General features: G+C 36.9%; 1 protein-coding gene across 1 annotated transcript in view; it reads right to left on the bottom strand.

Annotated features, from left to right (window-relative positions):
• The window catches only part of POLN (polymerase (DNA directed) nu), a gene marked incomplete at its 3' end in the record, with an annotated part of 64,193 nt that overhangs the window by 30,144 nt on the left and 11,988 nt on the right, over positions 1-22,061 (bottom strand). The window contains 9 exon segments of the mRNA XM_010139261.1: positions 9,145-9,210; positions 9,441-9,494; positions 10,278-10,334; positions 11,924-12,013; positions 12,414-12,497; positions 13,316-13,380; positions 13,590-13,650; positions 15,113-15,181; positions 20,613-20,770. Of these exon segments, the coding sequence (XP_010137563.1) occupies positions 9,145-9,210; positions 9,441-9,494; positions 10,278-10,334; positions 11,924-12,013; positions 12,414-12,497; positions 13,316-13,380; positions 13,590-13,650; positions 15,113-15,181; positions 20,613-20,770 (704 nt within the window).

Here is a 22,061-nt window from a genome sequence, read left to right as displayed (position 1 = left end):
TCAAAAGTAACGCCATCCCTTCTTGCCTTACCCAGCAGCACAGAATTATCAAGGTTTTAGATGCCAGTCAAGTGGGAGACTTGGAAGTCATTCATTACCTTTCCACAAGCTTAAGCAGCTTTCAAAGTAAATACAAGGGAAGAAGAAAAGGACAACCAAAAATACCGTCGTCTTACTTCAGAGAGTTGGTCATAAGAACAGTGCATTTGATTTCCTATGACTAATCCTCTTTCTGCCTTATGCTTCAAAATTTAGACCTGGCAATGACCTCAGGTAATAGCAGCACAGGAGAAGGGAGACAATGACTGACTTTTAAAATAATAAAAATACTTTAGTTTACTAATTTATTGATTTGACATACTTTGTGACAAACCATTTCATCAAATAACGGGCTCAGCCCAGATGCTTGGTTATATACTGACAGATTACTAACCTCTGCACAGCACGCAAGGGAGTTTGTATATATGCAGCTCTGCATATCTTTCCAAGGGGCCAAGGCTGCTTTTGTCTCCCATATATAAACTGATTAAATTTAATTGCTTATATCAGTTCATTTTCCTGAAAGAAAATTATACTCAGAACATAAATTCTAATGAACTAATGTTCATTAATGTAGGAGGCTATTAAACTTGGGGACAAACTTGAAGATACGATTTGGTTTTAGTGAAAAAACAGTGCTAAACAACCCTTTGAGTGTCAGTTGGAGCCAGAAAATATTGTACTAGTTGTCTATTGGCTGTATATTATAGCTTCAGTGTCAAGGGTATATTGTCCACAGGTACGAATACTAGACCTTCAAATGCAGGAAAAATTACAAGATTTCAAGTTTGGAGGAATTTACTTTCTAAAGAAAAGATGTAACAGTTATTTTATGAAAGGGTAAAATTTAGCATCTCAAACAAGATTATTCCATGCACTGAGGTATTTACTGAGCGTATGTTAGCAGGGCATTCCTCTAAAAGGCTACAAAAGACTGTGAACAAGAGGCTGATAGGACGGCTTAAAGGAAACCTGAATAACCACTGTCTCTTTTTTTGCTCACACTGAAGAGAGGACAACTCCTGATTTGATAGAAGGAGTCCTTAACCGAAAGTTCCTAAAAGCCACAGCCAGCAGATGGACATGTTAGTACAGGAGAACTAAGGACAACAAGTCAACATGGGAATCAGCAAGATGATCTCTGTCCTATTCTGTCTATCTTCAGTGACCCTTAAACCACTATTTTTTGTTGTTGATGTTGTTCCAAACCTGGAAGAGTGCATCCATCTTCAAAACCCCAGGTGAAATTTCCTCCAGTTTTATGAAAGGATGCTGAAGTAGTAAAGAATCGGCAAATTTTCCACTCATTGACAAAGAAAATAAGAACCAAGAGCAGAGAAAGCTGAATGTAATAGGTATGTAGAGCTACAAAGATAATTTTCCTGAAATTCTTTGGGATGCCAACGACAAAGATTTTGAAAATCAGTAGTCTGAAAACTGGACCATTCAAGACAAGAAGTCTCTTTTGCTGTACCTAACTTCTGATCTTCTCCTACAATCCATTCTTTTTAGCATTCTCCATTTCTGTCTCCTCCATTTTTTTGTCTTATCAGAACTCTCAGATCTTTTTGAAGTAATTTTTGCTGACCAAGAAGCAGAATGGGAGAAGAACAATGTACAGTAGAACACTGCATAGCAAAATAATCTGTTGAAATACTTCTGCTGTGCTAAAACATAATGAAACCTATGCTGAGATCAGAATTAGACTATATTTTGTACTGCAAAAAGGAATTCGGCCATTAGAGGAATATGCTAACATCTCTCACTTTTGAGAGCTTGCAAGACAAGACATGGCTTGTCTGCCTGAGATGGGTTTTTTTTTTTTTTTCTTTTTCCTATTTAATTGCCCTCTTGGAACATAAGCCTCCAAGCTTTGAGTTCTGTATCTAAAAAGTCCCACTGATAGGATAGTGCATATGAAGAATTGGAAAAAAAAAAAAACTTCAAGCAGAATTTCTAAACTCTAAATCAACACACAAGAGGTATCAACAGACAACTTCATAACAAAGAGGCACACAAATATTTAAACTAATACGAAGATCATTCATGTGTTTCTGCACATGGCTGAAGAGTCCATCTAAGCAGCTGCCTCACGGATGAGGACAGTCAAAACAAACTCAGTAGTACGTGGGCTGTATTAAACTCCTCAGTACAGAAGGACCACGACTGTGACCTCACTGAGCGTTCAGGGGATGACAGCATGTGCCAACAGCATAAGAAAAGTGCTCAGCCAGGAACTTACATTTGTATGGCTAAACAGTGGAAGAATGAAGATTGTGACAGACTAGAAGTGAATAGCACTACTTGCTTCTTGTAACCAAAATACCACGCTAACATTGCTCTTAAACTAATCTAAAATTACACGGAATCAGACAATAAAATTCCAAGGGACACAACACAATGTATATATAGATTAAGTGCCATAAATAGAATACTCTAAGTCATAGATATTACTATAATTCACTTGAAAACATCTTTTGATTTGTAGGATAGTGGAAAGCTACATACCTAAAAAACCAATTATTTTGATCAAAGAGACACCAATTTTGTTTCTTGTTAGCTATGTGCTCCAGTCACATTCATATCAGAGAAAAATAGACTGGCAGTAGCACTAGCTCTATTCCAGCATGAATTTCTAAAATATTCAGTGCATAGTTTTTCCTTCTACCTGCAGTGCTCCCAAAACATCACTGGCAAACACCATTCAAAAGATAAAATCAATCAGCATATAACCAACTACCTTAACAAAGCCCACTCAACAACAGTACTAACAATTTAATTAATACACGGTGTATTGAAATGCAGTATCTTCAAATTGTAATGAAACAAGTGTCACCATCTCTCCAGCACAAGAAAATACTACAGGAATTTTTTTTTCTCCCATTTCTACAAGTCTAAGATTCCCTGAGGAGCTCTTTGCCAGAAACTGAAGGAGAGTGAAGGAGGAATTCGGCCTCCACAGTCAATATTTCATAACATGCTAAAAATATTTCAGCTCATATTTTTCAGAGTTGTATAGAATCTTTCATTTTTGAACTGTTCATTGCTCTATATCTCTCTGTGCTTACATTTAGTTTGTAGAAGAAATAGTGACAGACTCCTTATCTTATCCTGCATAAATAAAAAAATAATAAAAATTAAAAGCCGCGTAGATGTGGTGCTGAGGGACATGATTTAGAGATCCTGGCAGTACAGGGTGAATGACTGGACTTGATGATATTAAAGGTTTCTTCCAACCAGATGATTCTGTGATTCTATGAAAATGCAAGCAACTTGTATGTTGATTGCTGCATAGAAGTAGATTCATACTGGCTACACTTACCTTTAAATTAACAAAGAGAACATACATACATACACACATACATACAAAGATAATACCAAATAGAAGAGAATTTATATACAAGATTGATCTGATCTTGTTACTACAGAATTACAGCCCAGATGATGCTCCAAGCTTGACTGAGCCAAATGGAAAACATTGTGCTATAACGTAGACCATGTATTGGATACGCCACACTCACCATGAGATTAATACTTCATACAGATCAGGAGTGTTACTACATGCATATCTTTGGCACTCTCTGTACCACAGAAAAGGATACTATGAGCACTTGAGATGCTAAGAGAAGAAGGGTCTATAATGCAGAAACCTTATTTCTGCATTTGGATAATAAATCAGCAGGATGATGTTCTAGAGCATCAGACATGAGTGTTATGATACGACTGACTTTTCATACTGTAGTTGTCACATCAATAACTACAAACATCCTATTGTAATGTTAACGTGTAAATCTGCATCATGGATGTAACTGAACTAAAGTCTTGTAAATGTGTTCATTCACGCATTTTCAAGTAAAATTTCCTTTTAAAACAAAACCTGTGATGAGTGAGGAAGGAAGAGACAGTGTAAGTATGGTAAACAAATATAAGTCTGGTAAATATGGTTTAAATGCTAAAGCCTTCTCTAAAATATACTCCAAAAAGACAAAGCAACAGCAAAAGAGATTGTAAAAACATCAAAACTCTAAATATTCATAAAATCAGATACTATTTTAGTGCCATTAGTGCAGTTATAATCAGCATGACTCAAGAGTATTGGAATAAATACACTGAAAAGAAACACAGCACAAAAATACATTCTGAATGCAAGAGATACTCGGAGAACACAGGCCAACTATAACAACCAGCAAGCACACTCCGACCTCTAACAGCGTATCGTCTGATCTGAGTGATAGTTGTTTGTACTGCCTAGAAAAGATGACACTGAATTGCTTTGCTGCAAAGGTCCAAGAAAACACACAGACATGCTCAACTCCACTAAAGTAATGGTAGGTTGTCTTAGCAAAGTCCACATCAGAGCATACTTTAAAATGATTTTGTTAGCCTAGGTGACATTGTAGAAGACTTTTGACAAGGTGTTTTATATGAACCTGTGGTATGTTCGACTAGTCTCTACCCCCAGTGCTTTCCAACAAACATACATTAAAAAAAAAAACCAGAAAACAAACTCAAGTAAGATCAAGGCAAATGTAAGACCCATATTGTCAGCCCATTTTAAGTCAACATTCATTTCAGTAGGACAGGGTATGAAAACAAGTTTACAAAAACTATATTCCTAATAGTGCAGTTTCAAAAGAGCCAAAGCATTGGTTCATTTTTGAAAAGAGAGAGAGAAAAAAAAAAGAGAGAGAGAGAAGAGGAAAAAAGAAAAAAGAAAAAAGAAAAGGAAAGAGGAAAAAAGAAAGAATAAGAGAAAAAAAGAGTGAAGAGGAAAAAAGAAAAAAAAGAAGAGAAAAAAAAAGAGTGAAGAGGAAAAAATGAAGAGAAAAAAAGGCTCCTTACATTGCATCAGCTCTGCCAAAGCCTTCTAAGAGCTGTGAAGCAAAGGGGAAGAGAAAACCAGGACACTTCGAATTTGTACAGCAGCTCACCACCACTGAAATACCTTGTAGAACAGCCTGTTTGCGCTGGAATCCAGCTGTGACTATAAACTTTGAGAAATGGTATTAGCAGTATCACTGATTGGCCTGGAGCTTGAACGAGGGCTGGGACAAAATGCCTGAAATTTGAGAGCTGTCACGATGGTTTTGATAGCATGACTCTGACCATCCACCTTGCTTGGTGTGCACACGGGGGTTTGCTAAGGAGGGAAAACCTACTGGGATAGTGTTACGAAAGGGAGACAAACAGGCAGCGTCTCATCCCCCCTGCCCATAAGCGATCCCAAAACTATTCCAAAACTACATTTGAGTTTTACCTCAGTGAGAATTAGTCCACTCCCTTCTGGGCTGTCTTCTGGAGTGAATTAACAAAGATAGAATGTGGATCATCAGAAAAACTGGTTTGCTGAATTAATTGACAGAACAGAATCATTTTTGCTGGCAATTGCTCTGAGGGGTCTCTACTTCAAGAGATTGCCTCTCCCATTAGGATGAAAACCAGACTGATAATTTATTATTCCTATTCCAAACACTATTAATAACACATATTTTCTAATAAATGAGCATGCTATTCCCTATCATGAAATCACTATCAGGAAATATTACTTACATCTGATGAAGACACTGAGGTATAGTCCATATTTTAGGGGTTTTATGGTTCTTCTGTGAGCACATTAATATTCAACACAGCCTAATTAGCTTCTCTTTCAAATTATATTTCTGCTTTCCAAATTAAAGGCTAACATGCTTCTTTGATTGACAGGTTAAATTATTTATTTGCCTTTTGGAACAAACTGGTGAAATAATTTTTCCTGGGGAGAAATAGGAATGCTTAAATTTTTTTTCACTTGGTCTGAGAAAGTAAAAAATTTTATTTATATTCAGCATAACTTTTTGTTATTAAAAGAAAGGAAATGCCCCCTGAAGCCCAAAGCTCTATACTTTTTAGTTTAATGATACAAACATCTTCTGAAGTGTGGAAGTGCAAACTCATTAGTATCATTTCAGTTCTCTCCACTGCAGAAGCCTGAGGGAAAAGAAACCTTGATACAGAATATCTGATTCTAACTCTGAAGTTTACATCTTAAACCAAATCATAGCAACCAATTAAATGCAATCTTTATATCTAGAGCTCGCATTTCTCTCTTCGTGCTCAAAAAGCCTTGAACTCAGTTGGCTTTATGCCTTTCTACTTGTCATGACTTATCTTTGCTTTAAAACGTGAGAGGCTGGAAAGTGATATTTCAAGGTAGTCCTGAAGAACATAAACAAGTCTTTATGAATGTAAAAAAATTATTTAATAGGAAAGTTATCTATGAGCAATATAATAAAGGGGTATACTAATGTAGTGTAGACTAACACATACACACAAAATTAAAGTAACGTATTCAAATAATAAACCTGATTTACTCCCCCTAAGAGTCGTAAGCAATCCATCACAGAGGACAAAAAATAACTAGCCTATGGGTATATTACTGAAGAGACACTGACTGAAGAATTTTAGAGTTTACACTTATTTTTAGGCTTCAGATACGCAGGTGGTCATAGAATAGCAAATAGACAATTACAATGCTATAGCAGGAGACCTCAATATCAAACGTGTCTCTGTTTAACAACGTACTGTATTATTACCTAACCCTCTGTTATCTGTGAAAAATGCATTCATTATGCGACACGTATTGTAGAAGAAGAAACCAAACGAGAAGAAAACAGAGAGCACAGTTAAACTAAAATAGATGTATAGATAGAGAGCCACTAAAGAAAAGTTCTACCAAGAAACCCCCTCTAAGTTGCTGCAACTCAGAATTCATAAAAATTCATGTGAATAAGCTTATCTATTGAAAGAAACCCACATAAAGCCAAATATATACATAATCCATACATCAGATGTGGATTTGTCTGAAAGAGTTTAACTGAAAGAGAAACTCCGCTCTGTACCTAATGTCTCGTCATTTCCCCTAAAACCTGTGAGCAAATGCAGCCCAGACTCCATTTAATGCCTTAAAAGAGGACGGAAAGATCCATTACCTTTATAAAACAAAGGAAAGATAAAAAAAGCCCTTTGTTTGGAACCCCACCTCCCACAACCACTGCATCAAATAGCTTGTTTTTTTCATTTGACTTCTCACTTTATCTGATTTACACTTCTCTTTTGCTTTATCGCTCCTTAAAGCATTTTAAAACACGGTTAAAAATAAACTACCTCAGCAAATACTCAGCTAAAATTTGACATAGTAACTGCAAAAATATCCATAATATTCATGATTTCTGGCAAGAATCTTCCCAATCCTTTAACACTTAGTTAGGTGACTGGGCACTGCAGTATATCTTCTATATCAATAAATGATTCAGAAACAGATGGTGCAAGTTCCATAAACATTTCACGCACAAAAAAAGCCATGCCAATGTTTTTGCTTTTAAGGAAAAGCCAGCCTTACACTCCTGGATGCTAACTTCAGCAGCATTATTTTGGAGAAAAATCAACCTTTAACAGAAGTAGATTTTGTGTCTTTCTTGGCGTGATGGGCCAAAGGTCACCTTGTCTTGTATGTGGTTGTTCAAGACGGTTGTCTGGTCAGCTCAGGCTTGTAAACGCCAGTGCATCGCATCAGAACAGTTAGCAATCTGTGACTTTCGTCATCATTGTTTCCATCATCTCCCATCACTTGCCCCCATCTGGGTACATGAGAAGCAGGAGCAGCGGTAATACTCCTCCATTTCATTGTTCATTCAGAATCCTAGAATTTTACTCAGTGATAACAAGGACTTCCTACACATTGTTTCATAAGAAATTGTATAGAAATACGTACCATGAGGGTAGGAAGATATAAATGGAACCTGAACTGTGAAGAAAGGTAAAAGAAGAGCTAAGGAAGCCACCAGTACTGTGAGGATGAGAATCTCCCAGGACAGGTTTCTGCCAGAATTCCAAAAGACACGATACCAGTCAGGGCTTGCAAGAAACCACATCAGCCCACTCCTGCAAGGTGATCACAACATAACTGTTACATCTAACATCCCTGCTCCTAGATAGAGCTGTGGAAGACCATGGCCTTTCTTCCAAGACTGCTGAAAGCTTCTACTGCCATTTGTACCACGAAGCTTATCTGCATAGATAAGGAGTACTCAAACCTGCATGATTAAGAACTAACAATACTTTTGGGCACAAGTTAAAAGGACAACAGCCCTGTGGGTTCCCTCTAGCCTTCATGAGCCAAGTCCCACGTCAGCATCTATATCCCCTCTTCCACAGGTCCAGAGGTCAGGTCTTGGCTAAGAAAGGACATGATTAAAACAAACAGAACATTTACGTATGTTGGTAATAACTACTCTTCTACTGCTATTCCCTGCCTATACCTTGACTTGAGCCCCTGAAGCAGTCTGCCACCCTGTCTCCTCCCACAGGAGGTCCTGCAAAGTCAGCCATGTGGCTATGGGCTACAACAAAAGTGGAACATAAAAGTCTTCACCAGTCCTTATAAAGGCCAGTATGCTTCCTAAACTCCATGTGAAACAGTACAATAAAATATATTCAAACATGTTCTTAAAAACACCACTTTGGCAAAAAAATAAAAAAACCCACGCAAGCCTCTAGCAGTCAAAAAGCCAAATCAAACACATTCCAGCATGTACATGGAGATCATTATAGCCAAACACAAGAGAGGAAGCACGAAGAACCCAAGCGTCAGTCATATAAGCATCTGGCAAGATTTCCAGAGTGACAGCAGAGCCAGAGAAAGGATCTCAACTATGAGGCCTGAAGCAAAATTCCAGAGGAAAAGAGCTTCTTTTCCACAATCCCCAGGTATCTTCCAGGGCTCACCAGTCCTTTACACGGAGTGGTCCATGAACACCAGGGATTCATTACAAAGAAGTATTCAGTGGCAATCTAGAGAGTACATGCCTGGCTCACAATTCTACCCCTCTACTTCAGGTAAATTTCAGGCAATGATAGGAAATTCCGATCCACAGATAACAGAAAATACTAAGAATTTTCTAGAGTAAAACACCCGTTTAATAAGCTTTTTCTGTCAACCATTTACATACAATATGGCAACTGCTAGACTTAAATGAAACTGACCAGTTCATGTAATGTTACATATTTTATATAAATCCTATAATTTAATTCCAATTAAAATGTAAATCTTCTAGTAGGCTCACTTACTGGGTGTTTGGCTGAAAGTCTTCCAGTCGCAGTTCCTGTCTGATTCCATGTAGAGGAAATAAATCCCTGTAGTCAAGTAAAATAAAATCCCCCAAAAGAAAAGGATGAAGACAACATATATCTGAATTTAATTTAATATAAGCAGCACTAATAAAAACTCAGGACTACAAAATCAAAACAAAATACTTTATAATTTTCCATATGTGAAGTTCTTAAACTGCAAACACCACAATTATTTCACATTCTTTTATGATAAATTTGAAATACTGTATTAGAGCTACTTTTTATATTTCTACCTTTCTCATGCACGTTTGTAGTCCGTCCACATAAGTTGACTTCATCTTATGAACCTAAATTACATAAAAGATTAGGTAAATGCTTTATTTATAAAATAAGAGATTTTTCAAATTAAAGACCTTGATTTTCAAATGCTTATTAACTTGTTTTGTAGACTCTTTTTAAAAGACAGTTTTATCTTAGCAAACAATGGATGTATACCTGACCTACTAGCACAAGTAAGGCAAGTGCTCGGTTATACCCTAAAGCCTATTCTTTGCAGATGCTAGTAAATGAACTATTGGGATTTATTCCTTTACACCTTATATCCCAAGGTCAATAAACTGCACAAAAAAAAAACCCAAGAAAAACCCACACACAAAAAAAAAACCCCCAAAAAACCACATACTTTTTTTTTTTTTTTAACTTGGAAACTCATCCACTGAAAAAACAGGGAGCAGACCAACTAGGTTGTTCAGATTTTCAGGAGGCTCGTCACCTAAACAAACACATAACTTTGTCCTTCATTTTCTGCAGAGTATTTCCTCAGAATTTAAAAAAAAGAAATGTTTTTCCCTGAGTGCACTTTATAGCACTAGATGGATTTAACAGTGAAGTTTTCCAATTGCTTTTGCAGCAGAGTTGTTTGGTAGCTATAATCTAATGTACTGCAAAGCAGAAGTATAAACATTACATTTAAAAACTCTGAAGAATACCTACAACTTCAAAATTTTAAATTAAATGAATATTTGAAAGATCTTACATTCAAGTCAACTTTTATTTTTTAGCTGTAAATGTTATCTTTCTTGTTACTTTTGCTTCAGTGCAACTACATTATGTGAAAAATGTCAGCTCACCTGACGGTATTCTAAAATTATCTTAGGCAAAGGATGAAGATCTTTCAATTTATGTAGCTGCAAAATAAAAAATGTGAATTATTGGTATACTTTTCTGTTAAGCTGTATTATTTAACAGTCTTAGAGTAAGTTTTAGAGGAAAAAATTTCTTGCCAAGCTGAATGGACAAAATACTGATAAAAGAATCATGTCCTGCAAGCATTCCTACCCTAGGCCCAAGGAAGCCTTCATTCTTTCCTACCCTCAGCAGATCCAAGTAATGGTGTCATAAAAGTCATCCTGGATCAGTCTTTTAGTCACGGAGAAGTTGATTCCCAGAGCAGGTAACGGTTCTTAGGGGAGACCTTACTGCTCTCTACAACTACCTGAAAGGAGGTTGTAGCGAGGTGGAGGTTGGTCTTTTCTCCCAAGTAACAAGGGACAGGACAAGAGAAAATGGCCTCAAGTTTCTCCAGGGGAGGTTTGTGTTGGATATTAGGAAAAATTTCTTTACCAAAAGGGTTGTGAAGCATTGGAACAGGCTGCCCAGACAGGTGGTGGAGTCACCATCTCTGGAGATAATTGAAAGATGTGTAGATGTGTCATTTAGGGACATGGTTAAGTGGCGGGCTTGGCAGTGCTGGGTTTATAATTAGACTTGATAATCTTAAAGGTCTTTTCCAACCTAAATGGTTCTATGATTCTATGAAAAAGAAGGGGTACCCACACTTGCCTCAAGTTACCAAGCAGTCTGCCGTTTGGTCTTGATTTCATAATTTTTAGACAAATGGTTTTGACAGGTTTCTGCACTTGCGTGCACTTTCTGCACACATAAACATCTGCATTGCCGAAAATTATCTGCTCCAACACTAACAGAAAAAAAACTAGAGAAGCTTCATATATGCAATATTTACTGCACTGAATCTGAGGATACATTTGATGTCTTGTGTATCAAAGTACCTAAACTGTTTGGTTATTATTTCTCTAAAGGAACAAGATTCTATGAAGAATCTACAGATCTGACTTGAAATGCAACCACTCTTAACTGAAAACAAGCATCTCCACAGAGAAAAAAAAACAACCTGAGGAAAATTCATGCACGTAGCAAGTACGACACTGGATCATACAAAGAAAGCAACAACTCCCAATTCATACCACACGTTTCAAATAATTTCCTACAGACCTCTCATACTAGCATGAATGAATGAGTTAAGGGTCCATAAAAAGATTACAACATGGTTTTAGTCCAAAACTCCTGCCAGTAAAGAGAAATTCTGGGTTGCTATTTCCTTCACCAGCAGATTTTACATTAATGTTCTTTTCTTGCACCAGGGGTATCTTGCACCCAACCAGTCAGTCATACTGAGCCACCAAAATCTGTCCAGTAAGAAAGTCCCCCTCCTCTGAGGAAGACGGTCTTAAATACTTGCTAGTACTAAAGTTTTTAATCCTGGTTTATAGCTAAAGTTTAGCCTCAGGAGGTAGTTTGTTCTTCTCCATCATGGAGTGCAACTTTCATTTCTGGCATAAGTAAATGAAGTATGATCGGTACAATAGAAAAATAAATGAAGATTGTTAGGAAAACTTCAGACAAATGACAGTTTTGTTGAAATATAACTTAGAAGATTTGCTAAATCATGCAGTTTTAAAACCCCTCCCCATCTCACCACAACTTCTGAGGTGGACACAAGCTGTTGTATTTCAGTTCTGTGAAGTTTCTCACACAGTGTATGCAGTTTTAACTTTTCAAAGAGTACCTACAGTAAGAAAAAACACATAGAAGTTTCAGTATTTCTAGTACTGAAACAGAAAGGAAAATTATTTGGTGCCTGAACTTCAGTCTAGTAAACAATTTTCAAGGAAAATAGAGCATACTGTAGCAGAGAGAACACAGAACTGAAAAGGTTAAACCTTTATTTTAGCTATTATAAAAGTAGCGTATTTAGAAAATCATTTTTGTAAATACAATCAAGGATAGATTCTCCAACATCGCCAGATTTATGAAAATTGATATGGCCTCCACTAAAATCAGAAAATAATTAACATTGAAGAAAAAAAACTGTGAAGTTGTATTTAACTTAAATGCTTTATAATTCCTCTGCATCAGTAACAATTTACAGAACTCACAACTTACATATTAGTTTGTACAAATATTACCTCTCTGAGTTGACTACTGCTGGTCAAAAGGAATTGTTCTCCAGCAACTTGATGAGCTTCCTTTTCAAGCTCTTTGAGTCGCAACTATAATAAAGTACATCAGAATTACTCTGCTTATTATTTGCTCTAATATCTGCTGCTTCCTAAGTTAATGAGTGTATTGGACTTCTATTTAAATATAGCGTACTGGATAATGAGTAATCATCGCTGGCTATCAACATTTGGTTTAGTAGACTGCTTATATATTCTTTAATTTGTATTTCTTCATGATCTGGGAAGGGGGATTTATTGTAGCAAAAAGTACTGAAATTTGTGGGAAAATAATTTAGGTTATTGAAGACTACAGAGATCTGTGAGAAACAGAGCTATGCAAATTATTCTGGCAAATTAATAACCTGTCAGATCACTGTGATTATCTAGTCAGTTTTTATGCTACAAAATAGAATTCTCTTGTAGCTATTTTTAATCAATGGGGAAATGGCAAACCTGGAACTCTCTGAACACATAAGTTGTAACGCATGTTTTATTTACAAAGAGAGATAGAAATATCTATCACTTCCCAGGAAGATGGTTATGGTAGCTGTAGGTTCAAAAAGAGTCATTACAATTCTTTCTCTACAACATTACCCAAAAGACCCATGCATTTTGCAAAGCAATCTCAGTTCTGGGGCAAGACTAATGAAGTCTTGCCTCCTTTTTGCTTGCCTAAATAAACATGAAAAGATCTTAAAAATTATCCTTAGTTATATTTATAATAATAAAGACAGTAGAAACCCCAAACTGTCATGCAAAATGTGGCAAAGTAAAAAAGATTCCTCCTCTCTTTAATCAGTTATCCTCAGTAAAGACAGAAAGACAATGCTACACAATTTTCAAAAGGAAAAAATAAGGACAAGATTTACCCCCAGAATCTCTGATGTTTTTTTCAGTTCCTGTTTGTTCACATGTATTTGGTGTGTTTCCATCACTGTAAATACAATTATATACTGAGAACACTTACAACTGACAATTTCAATCTTACATGCTGCTTAGATGGTGAAATGGAAACTCGAACTCATACAGCTGTTTTGAGGCTAATATAACATTTGGTATTCAGAGGCCTAACATTCTACCTGAGCATAGTCAGCAGCTGTCTGAAAACAGCAAAGATTCACGTTTTGAATTGAACTTTCATACCTGCCAGAATTTTGATAAGTGGAAGCTCTAATGCGCAAAATAATTTCCACAAACCTTGAACCTGTAAATCAAGATACAAATAAATGCTTCAGTATCAGTCAATTTTAATCTTAAAACGTATAGTAGTGTCATCATGGGGAACTGTTTTCCAGTAAGCAGTATTTAACTTTCTGCATAATCCTTTTTTATATGACAACACTATTTGGAGAATGAAATACTATTTAGTGTGAATTATAGTATCTAAAACCTATAACCCATTATCACTTCATTTTGTGGGGAATAGTAATACATTTTGTAATAGTAATTTTGTACAGGAATAGTATTAAAGAACTATACATAACTCATTTTTCTAAATGGCTTATTTTAAGAGCAAGCTCCATTGTAATAGGACAGAGTTATCCCATTTTCTTCATTCACCTGAACAAGCAACCATTCGGAATTCATAACCTTGCTTTCATAAGGAAGAAAATAAAAGATAAGGTTATATACCCACTTTAGCTACAAAGAACAGGAAACCTGTTTTATCTCTAACCACTGAGGCAACACTTGGCTCAAAACTCCTCCTGTAGGCTGGCTCTCTGGTTCTATGTCTTCCGTATTTCTGTGCCTTTGGTGTTGCCCTGTTGCCTTCCTTCACAGAATGTTTCATCATATTGCTGGGCCACTTTCATATCCAGATTAACATGGCTCCATTAACGAATGGTCTAAGCCCTACTTGTTACCACCAATTTCAAGGAAAAGCCCTATGACGTACCTTTCACCAGAACCTAAGCATATTCCTAAATTCCAACAATTTTCCAGGTATATGATTACAGGGAAAAAAACAAAAAAATCCCCACAGAATACCAACCCACTAGAAGACATCTTGAGATGCATTCTGCATTGCAATAAGGGCTAAAATAGAATAAAATAGTTCACTTGGGAGGGACCTACCACGATCACCTAGTCTAACTGCCTGACCACTTCAGGGCAGAATGAAAGTTAAAGCACGTTAGCAGCATTATCCAAATGCCTCTCAGACACTGACAGACTTGGGATATCGACCACCTCGCTAGGAAATCTGTTCCAGTGTTTGACTAATATAACCTACAGCAAGAGATATGCTGAGAGGTTTTGTACCCAACGAATACCTCACAAAAACCAGCTACACTCTGTTTTAGCTCTATTAACACTTTTTGGACTGCTTCATATAGCTATAAAATACCAAAAGTGACAACATTCTGAATGTTTCCTGTTCTTAGAATCTTTAAATATTTAAATAATTAGTTAATTGTTGCAGAGGAAAAGTTTCTTCTAAAGATTAACCTTGAGACTAACTATTTTGTCCTCCTGGAAAAAATAGGAAACTTGGTGGGCAACATTATTTTAAATGTTGACCAGCACTGTAAACCAGTAAAGATTGAAACCTTCTGTTTAATTTGAGTAGAGATACTGATTTGAATGAGAAGCTCTTTATTAACTCTGTTTAATTCATGATAACACCTCAAAAGTTGTATCCGAATAACTTGTTTTTTATATCTTACCTTTAAATCATGAGTAAGGTCCATCATTACATTATAAAGATTCTCCAAGTCCACACCTAAGTTCTGATACTGATATAAATAAATTTAAAAAAACACAATAATTTCAATGCTAACATAAAAACATTTAGAATACTGACCATTTTAAAAGGGATTAAACTATATAAATATATTTTTCTGTATGTCTCCCATTACATTTTAGTAACATTTAGATGATGAAATGTTTGTCAGACAACAGAGCAGCGCAAGTCATGACTATTCAAGATTTTAGCTGTTCCTTTATTTACATTTTGCACAGACCAAGTATGGAGAAATAGCATCACTACGGTGCCTTTGACACTGAAGCCAGAATTCTATTACTATTTGTAAATGGGGGAAAACTCCTTGACATTTTCTTTCTCCTATCAGCAGTACCACTCTTCTGTGCCTCAACTATTCACTTCTGTTCCAGAGGTGTTCTGCACAGAGCCATGCCACCTCATTCAGCTGGCTAGAAGACCATTTTGAAATGCATACAGACACTCAGAATCTGATCCTTTGCTCCAAGAACACCATCACTAAAAATAAACTTACTGTCAACCTATTAAAGTTGTTTATCTAATACACAAAAAGTAACAATAAAGTGCTGTATTGCATTACTAAATTCCTGGCAAGAAAAGACGAGAGTGTGAAAAATGCTGCAGACACAGATTTTCTTTCCTGCATCCAGTATCTTTAACGATGGCCAATCAGAATTACGGAATAAATTTATATCCAAGCCATTAAGTGCAAAAACACTAGCAGCATCCTGTAAAATTCCTGGGCCACAAACTACAGAACCTTGAACAGCATTCTAGAAGACTGAAGTTATGTGCTTGCCTGTCTGTATACACCTCCCCAAGAATCACGCACCTGGAGTCTGTCTTGGAGGCAGGAAAACAGGTTACATGGAATTAAGTACGACATGTTATGATAGCTCTTACTTTTTTTATGTAAAATAGTGAAATTAAACTAAGGATTATTTGAGTAAAAAGAGACATTTATTCTCCATTGTTAAATACTGCTGAGGACGTAACTGAAGTATTGGGGCAACCTGATGACAATATTTTATGACAGACATTAAGAAATGTCAGACAGGTTAAAGAATAGAATGGAAAATAATACTAAGTTTAGAAAACATGACCTACAGAGAAAGAGATTAACCAGGTTTATTCAGTTTAGAAGAATAAGTTGTAGAGCATAACAGTTTCTATGAAGAGAATTATATATAAATTATTTTCATGCACACTAGGTGTAGAGAAATTGGCTTAATGGAACCTGCTTAATTTGCAGACTTCGACATCTTTTCATTAAGTTAAACTAGTATCTTTAAGGGACAGTGCAGGTTTTGATGGCTTAAAAATACATTCAACATTTTCTTGTTTATCTCTAGATTGCAGACTTCATTGCTAACCACATTAAAAAAAAAAAACCAACTTACCAGTTTTTAACACCATCTCCTCCTAGTTTCATCACAGTTACAGTACTGCAGGATTTGCCAAATAGTACCATACCACTGCATTCACTTTATCCACTGCCTTAATAATTTAGAAAGCTGCTAGTATAATGCCCTTCAGTCTTTCTGTCTTAAATAACTAGATTTTTTTCAACATCCTCCTTATAAAGCAGCTGTTCAATCCTCTGACCTTTCAGAAGCCCACTGTGCCTTTCTTGAAATACAGAGATCAAAACTGCACAGTCTTCAAAGACTTGGATGCACCAAGGTTTTCTATGACAAAATAATAATGTTCCTTTTTTTGTTCTCAATACTTTTCCTTATGGTGCCTATATTTTGTCTGCTTTTTGGCTGCTGCTACCCATTGAACCAACATAAAACCAGCAACAACGATTCCTAGATCTCTTTGTAAATTGAAACTACTCTGCATACATTACTTCCAATTTATGCTCACTCAGTTTAGTGAAATCCCCTAGAGCTCCACACCCTGCACTCAGCATCTGACTATCCAAAAGGTAGATGTGGGATTCATTTAAAATAAGGCAATATTTTAATAAGGGTAATTAAGACATCTAAGAAAGATTCTAGTAAAGATTCTAGTATAGTTCTGGGTTTATATAATGAATAGGAAGGAAAAAAAAGGAAAAAATCCCTGGAAGCAAAGACTGATGAGAGTAATCTGTCAGGGAAAACCCGCATTAAACCCCTAAGACTACGGAATTTTGAGCAAGTACAGAAATGTGGAATGGAAGAAAACAATCCCAGACACAGTTCAGTATTGAATGGAAGATTTCTGTCCATAACAGTTTGGGGAAAAACAACCCCAACCCAATAGCAAGTATAACTGCAGGAGACTAAGCTTACTATGTTTGACAATACGAGTGTAGTGTTCATCACATGGAGGACTCAGAGGAGAAACCAGTTTTGAGGCTAATAGAATCCTCACTGCTTTAAAAGATAGACTAGTAACATTCACCATTTCTTCGTCACTGGACTCATTACTGGAGATTGACCTAGATTCCTGGCAAACGGGGTATTTCAAGATCACTTCTACTAAATTAGTACACACAGGCAGGGTTGAAAATAAACTTAAAATCTGCTTCCCAAGTGAATTACACCTTTCTGCCAAGAATAGTAAAGAGGTAGGGCTTTTTTCTTAAAAAAAAAAAAAAAAAGACAGGAAACCAAACAGCCACATGAAAAATTTCTCAACTGAGAAAGCACTGAAAGGGTTCCTAGGGCATCTTGTAAGCAAACTATCTTCAGGTTTATCATTCACCCTATAGTAAAGGAATCCTAATTATTCTATACTCACTTTATTACTTGCATTCCTATCTCAGAGCTGATGGATCACTAAGAGAGGCCCTCATGCTATGAGCTGCAGAAGTCTTCTTTATTCCACAGACCTGCAGCTGTTCTACAGGTTTACCCTACTGCTCTCATGAAATATCCACAAGTAGGGAGAAAAAAATCTGCCCCAAAAGAAATATATTCTGCTTTCTCCACTCAAACTGAGCTAGAAAGCATTCTCCTTACTAGAGGAAGCTCTCAGAAGTTATGGGCAGTGAAGTTAGATTTGGTAGCATTTCACAGTTCTACAGGTTTCATTTAATACATTCAGAATCTTTCCTTTAGTCTGTCTGTGATCAGAAGGAAAGAAAAGGACATTTCTACTTGTAATCAGATTTTCATTCTCCTCTAAGACTGCACAGAAAATGAAGAAAATGCTTCCATTTGAATGAAACATCAAATATTTTGTAAAGAACAAACCCCAGATTCTAACGTCCAGAAGAATATATGCAATATAACTAGATGTGCTTATCACTCTACTAACCTGGATATCATTAAGCTCTGAATGACAAACTAACCCAGAAAGATTGCCACCAAAATCGTTTCCAGGAATATTTTCTCACAACCCTCAGTTGTGTTTCTAGGGAGTAGGGGTAGGCATGGACTGAGACATCGGCACATCTAACCACTTGATCACGTGCCCTCAGGCCTACTGTTTCCAAAACAGCCTCATTATCTGAAGAAAAAACAGAAGTCTGGAACCAAAACATCACAGCAGATGCAGACTGACAAAAGCAGTGCCTCATCTATCATTTGATCCAAACAGAATGCAGAAGGAATCCAAATTGCTTGTTGCTGCACAAACACAATAGAAGCAGAACTGACTGAAAACTAGTTTATATTTTGACAAATTAGAACACGTTATTGCTACAGAGGGATGCATTGTGGTGCACAGCTGGGGAGGAACCGTAATGTGAACTTTACTGTATTTACCCAACTAGTTTTTAAGAGAATTGAAGCGCCAAGAGTAACAGAAGTGTGGGAGATACCTATTAATTATAAGAAGTTATGTTTTATGCTAAAAACAGAATTACATGAGTTTTGGGGTAATCTCTGCTGCAGACGCATTTTCCTACCACATACCATAAAACACAGGAGCACTAGTGTTGCAGTCATTCAGAACACGCTGTTTTTATCCTGAAATGACCATATGACTCAAGGTAACAGCAGATAAAACTAAATGGAGTTTATGTAAGCACAGCATAGTGCAGCAAGTGGCACGTATTCTGTGCTAGAGAGATGTGTGGGTGAGTAGTGGGCTACAGAATAGAACAGCAGTGATGCCAAGTACTATGCCAGGTGGACAACTAACGCAATACAGAGGGGGCTTAACTGAAGAAGTGTGGCACAAGGCATCATCATCACTTGGCATGGATCTTTCTGGGAGTACAGACAACTGTTAGGAACTACCATTAAAGCCAGACCAAGAATGCTGAAGGGATACATCTGGCAAAGAGCTAGGATTCACAGGAGGAACTGGGACTCACTGAGCAAACAGAGAAACCTCAACCAAAGTGGAAGAGTCCAGGAAACAAATTAATAGCATAAGGAGTGGGGGGCAATAACCACACAGGATGTTAAAGGGAGGCATTAACCGGGACTGGGTGAAGAAGTCAGCATAAAGGCACTGGAGATGGTTGGGGCAAGGAAACAAACTAGACCTGAAGCCGAGCAGGAAGGAAATAAGATTTTGACACTAAACTCAGAGCTGGGAATCAGGATAACAAAGTTGAGAAGGGATAACTAAGAATAGATGTGATATATGAAGAACAAAAGATTGAGTCAAGCTAAGGAAAGAGATGAGATGAAGGATGCTGACTCACAGTAGGGGACATCGCATATGGAAATAACAAACAAGTTTATAGCTTCTGCCTGTTTGCCTGACCATTCCCTCTACTCATATCTTAATTCACCAAGTAGCTTCTGAACAACTGCAGTTTACAGCTGATGTTTGAAAGTAAACTGGCTCTCGTTTTCTTAGAATTGTTTATATTGATGGGTATATGCTGATAGAACTGACCTCTGTCCATGCTCTAAGCCCATTTGGCATCTGTGAATTTGTAACCCAGAAGCCCTAGAATCATGTTACAATACCCACATGTGAACAAGCAAGGACTCTGAGAAGTGAAAGATTTCAAAAAAACATCATTTAGGTTGCTGCTGTTCTCTTACTGAGAACAAAAATCCACCTATTTTTCATGCATTTGCCTCCCTGCTGTTCCTCATTCTCTAATGGGGTGTCTTTACCAGCTGTGAAATTCAGCAAAACTGTTAACAATTCACTAAATACAATACAGGCTACGAGTTCACAGGAATTATAGAACAAGGCATTAGACACTTTGGAAAGGAAAGCTGGAAACCAGTTTGCAGGGAGGTAGAAATAAAAAAAATAACATTACACATTAATGTTATTGAATATTTATGACTTTGAAATGGAATTTTACAGCTGTTCCTGAAGAATATGATCCTATCTTGGCAGAATGCAGTGAATCCTTCCCTTCTCCCCTTTCTTTAAAATTATATTCCCAACAAGTAGTATCAATATAATATTTTCTTCCATCAGAAAAGCGTTACAGTAGGGTTGGGGTTTTTTGCAATATTTTGTAAGCAAAAGCAATCCTTTCATCATTTCCTTCCCCTTTTAACCCAACCACAAACAATTTAAAACAAACTACTTACCGAGGCTTTTCTCAAAGTGCCTGTATGTGTATTCGCTGTTCCCATAGAAAAAGGCTTTTCAAAATACTTCTGTATTAAACATTCAAAAGAGGGAACTGTGTCGCTAGGGTTTATCAGCCATGCTGCAATCCTTGGATCTAACACGACACTATCGGCAACTACAAAAATAAGTTATTTCTGACAATCAAAATATTTAAGTTACCTCCCATACTTACAAATACCTCTAAAGTTCTGCCCATCTTTACTGTAGACACACATCATAAATAGACAAGCATTTACACTACAAGACTGTTAAACATTGAATTCACAGCTGTAATAAATGGTCAGTATTATGACTACATAGGAGTAATTCAATACCAAATATTTTTGAAGAGGTGTGGGGTTTTTGTGGTTTAGTTTGTGAGGGGTTTTTTTTTCCAAGTTTTAAAACATAAGAAAACCTTTGGTTCTTAAGATTGACTGTAAAAGCCTCTCTTCCTTATCACTGGAAAATTTCAAATCAAGGTTTTTCTTGTAAGCATCTCCTTCCAATAGAGTTTTGTGGTTGCTGTTAACTTGATTGATATCCTCAAAATCACTATTGGGCGTTGGGGAGAGAAGATTTACTTCCTTGCAATCAGACTTTTAAGATCTTTGCCGTATGTATGAATTCACATTAGGGTCCACAGTGCATTGTTCCCAAGAATCAGAACATTTTGTCCTACAGGATTTTATGTGTTTACACTGCCCTTTCTCTCATGTTCACACAGATACATAGAATGGAGCAAGCCTAGTGCTGTTTCTTTTCCCGTTTTAACTATAGTATCAGCATACGTACTGTAGTACTACAAAGAAGAGAAACTAGTAACTAGAATGCTTTGTGATATATTCAAGGATAGATGTCAGTATGCTCTTCAGTAATCCTTAAGTACGTTTAAATGACAACCACAGGTACATTTATAGGGAACTCCATGCTATGCAACCTTACAGATTCAGTCACCTGGAAGCAAACTTAACAAGTTACACAAACCTAACCCAAATTACAGCTGCAGGACTCTTCTGAAGAGAAGCAGGCCTGTTTACCTCCACTGATAGAACTGCTGATGACAAGAATTTCATGAGGCTGCTCAGCAGATTGTGGGAAGGAGACTTCTTGCCCCTGAATCAGCTTGACATCTGCTGAGTGGCCAGACAACTGCAGGATACTTCATCTGCATGGTCACATACCAGGATTTTATGTAGCTCACTGTCTCTGAATGCAAACAGCTGTTCACCTCAAAAGCTAACATGCTAACAAACAGCCTTGGAACTTGTCTCAAGGATACCTTCCTGACAGCACTACTAAGAGTCTTTCTGTGATTGGAACAACAGTCTTAGCCTTGGAATTGTGCAGCTTTAGAAAGTACGTCAAACTCTGCATCCACTTCCAAACCAAACTTTGCATGTGCCCACGGGATTTCCACTGCTCTT

The sequence above is a fragment of the Buceros rhinoceros genome, unplaced genomic scaffold (genome assembly GCF_000710305.1).
Source record: "Buceros rhinoceros silvestris isolate BGI_N320 unplaced genomic scaffold, ASM71030v1 scaffold5317, whole genome shotgun sequence".
Lineage (NCBI taxonomy): Eukaryota > Metazoa > Chordata > Aves > Bucerotiformes > Bucerotidae > Buceros > Buceros rhinoceros.
This window is presented reverse-complemented; position numbering and strand designations above follow the sequence as displayed.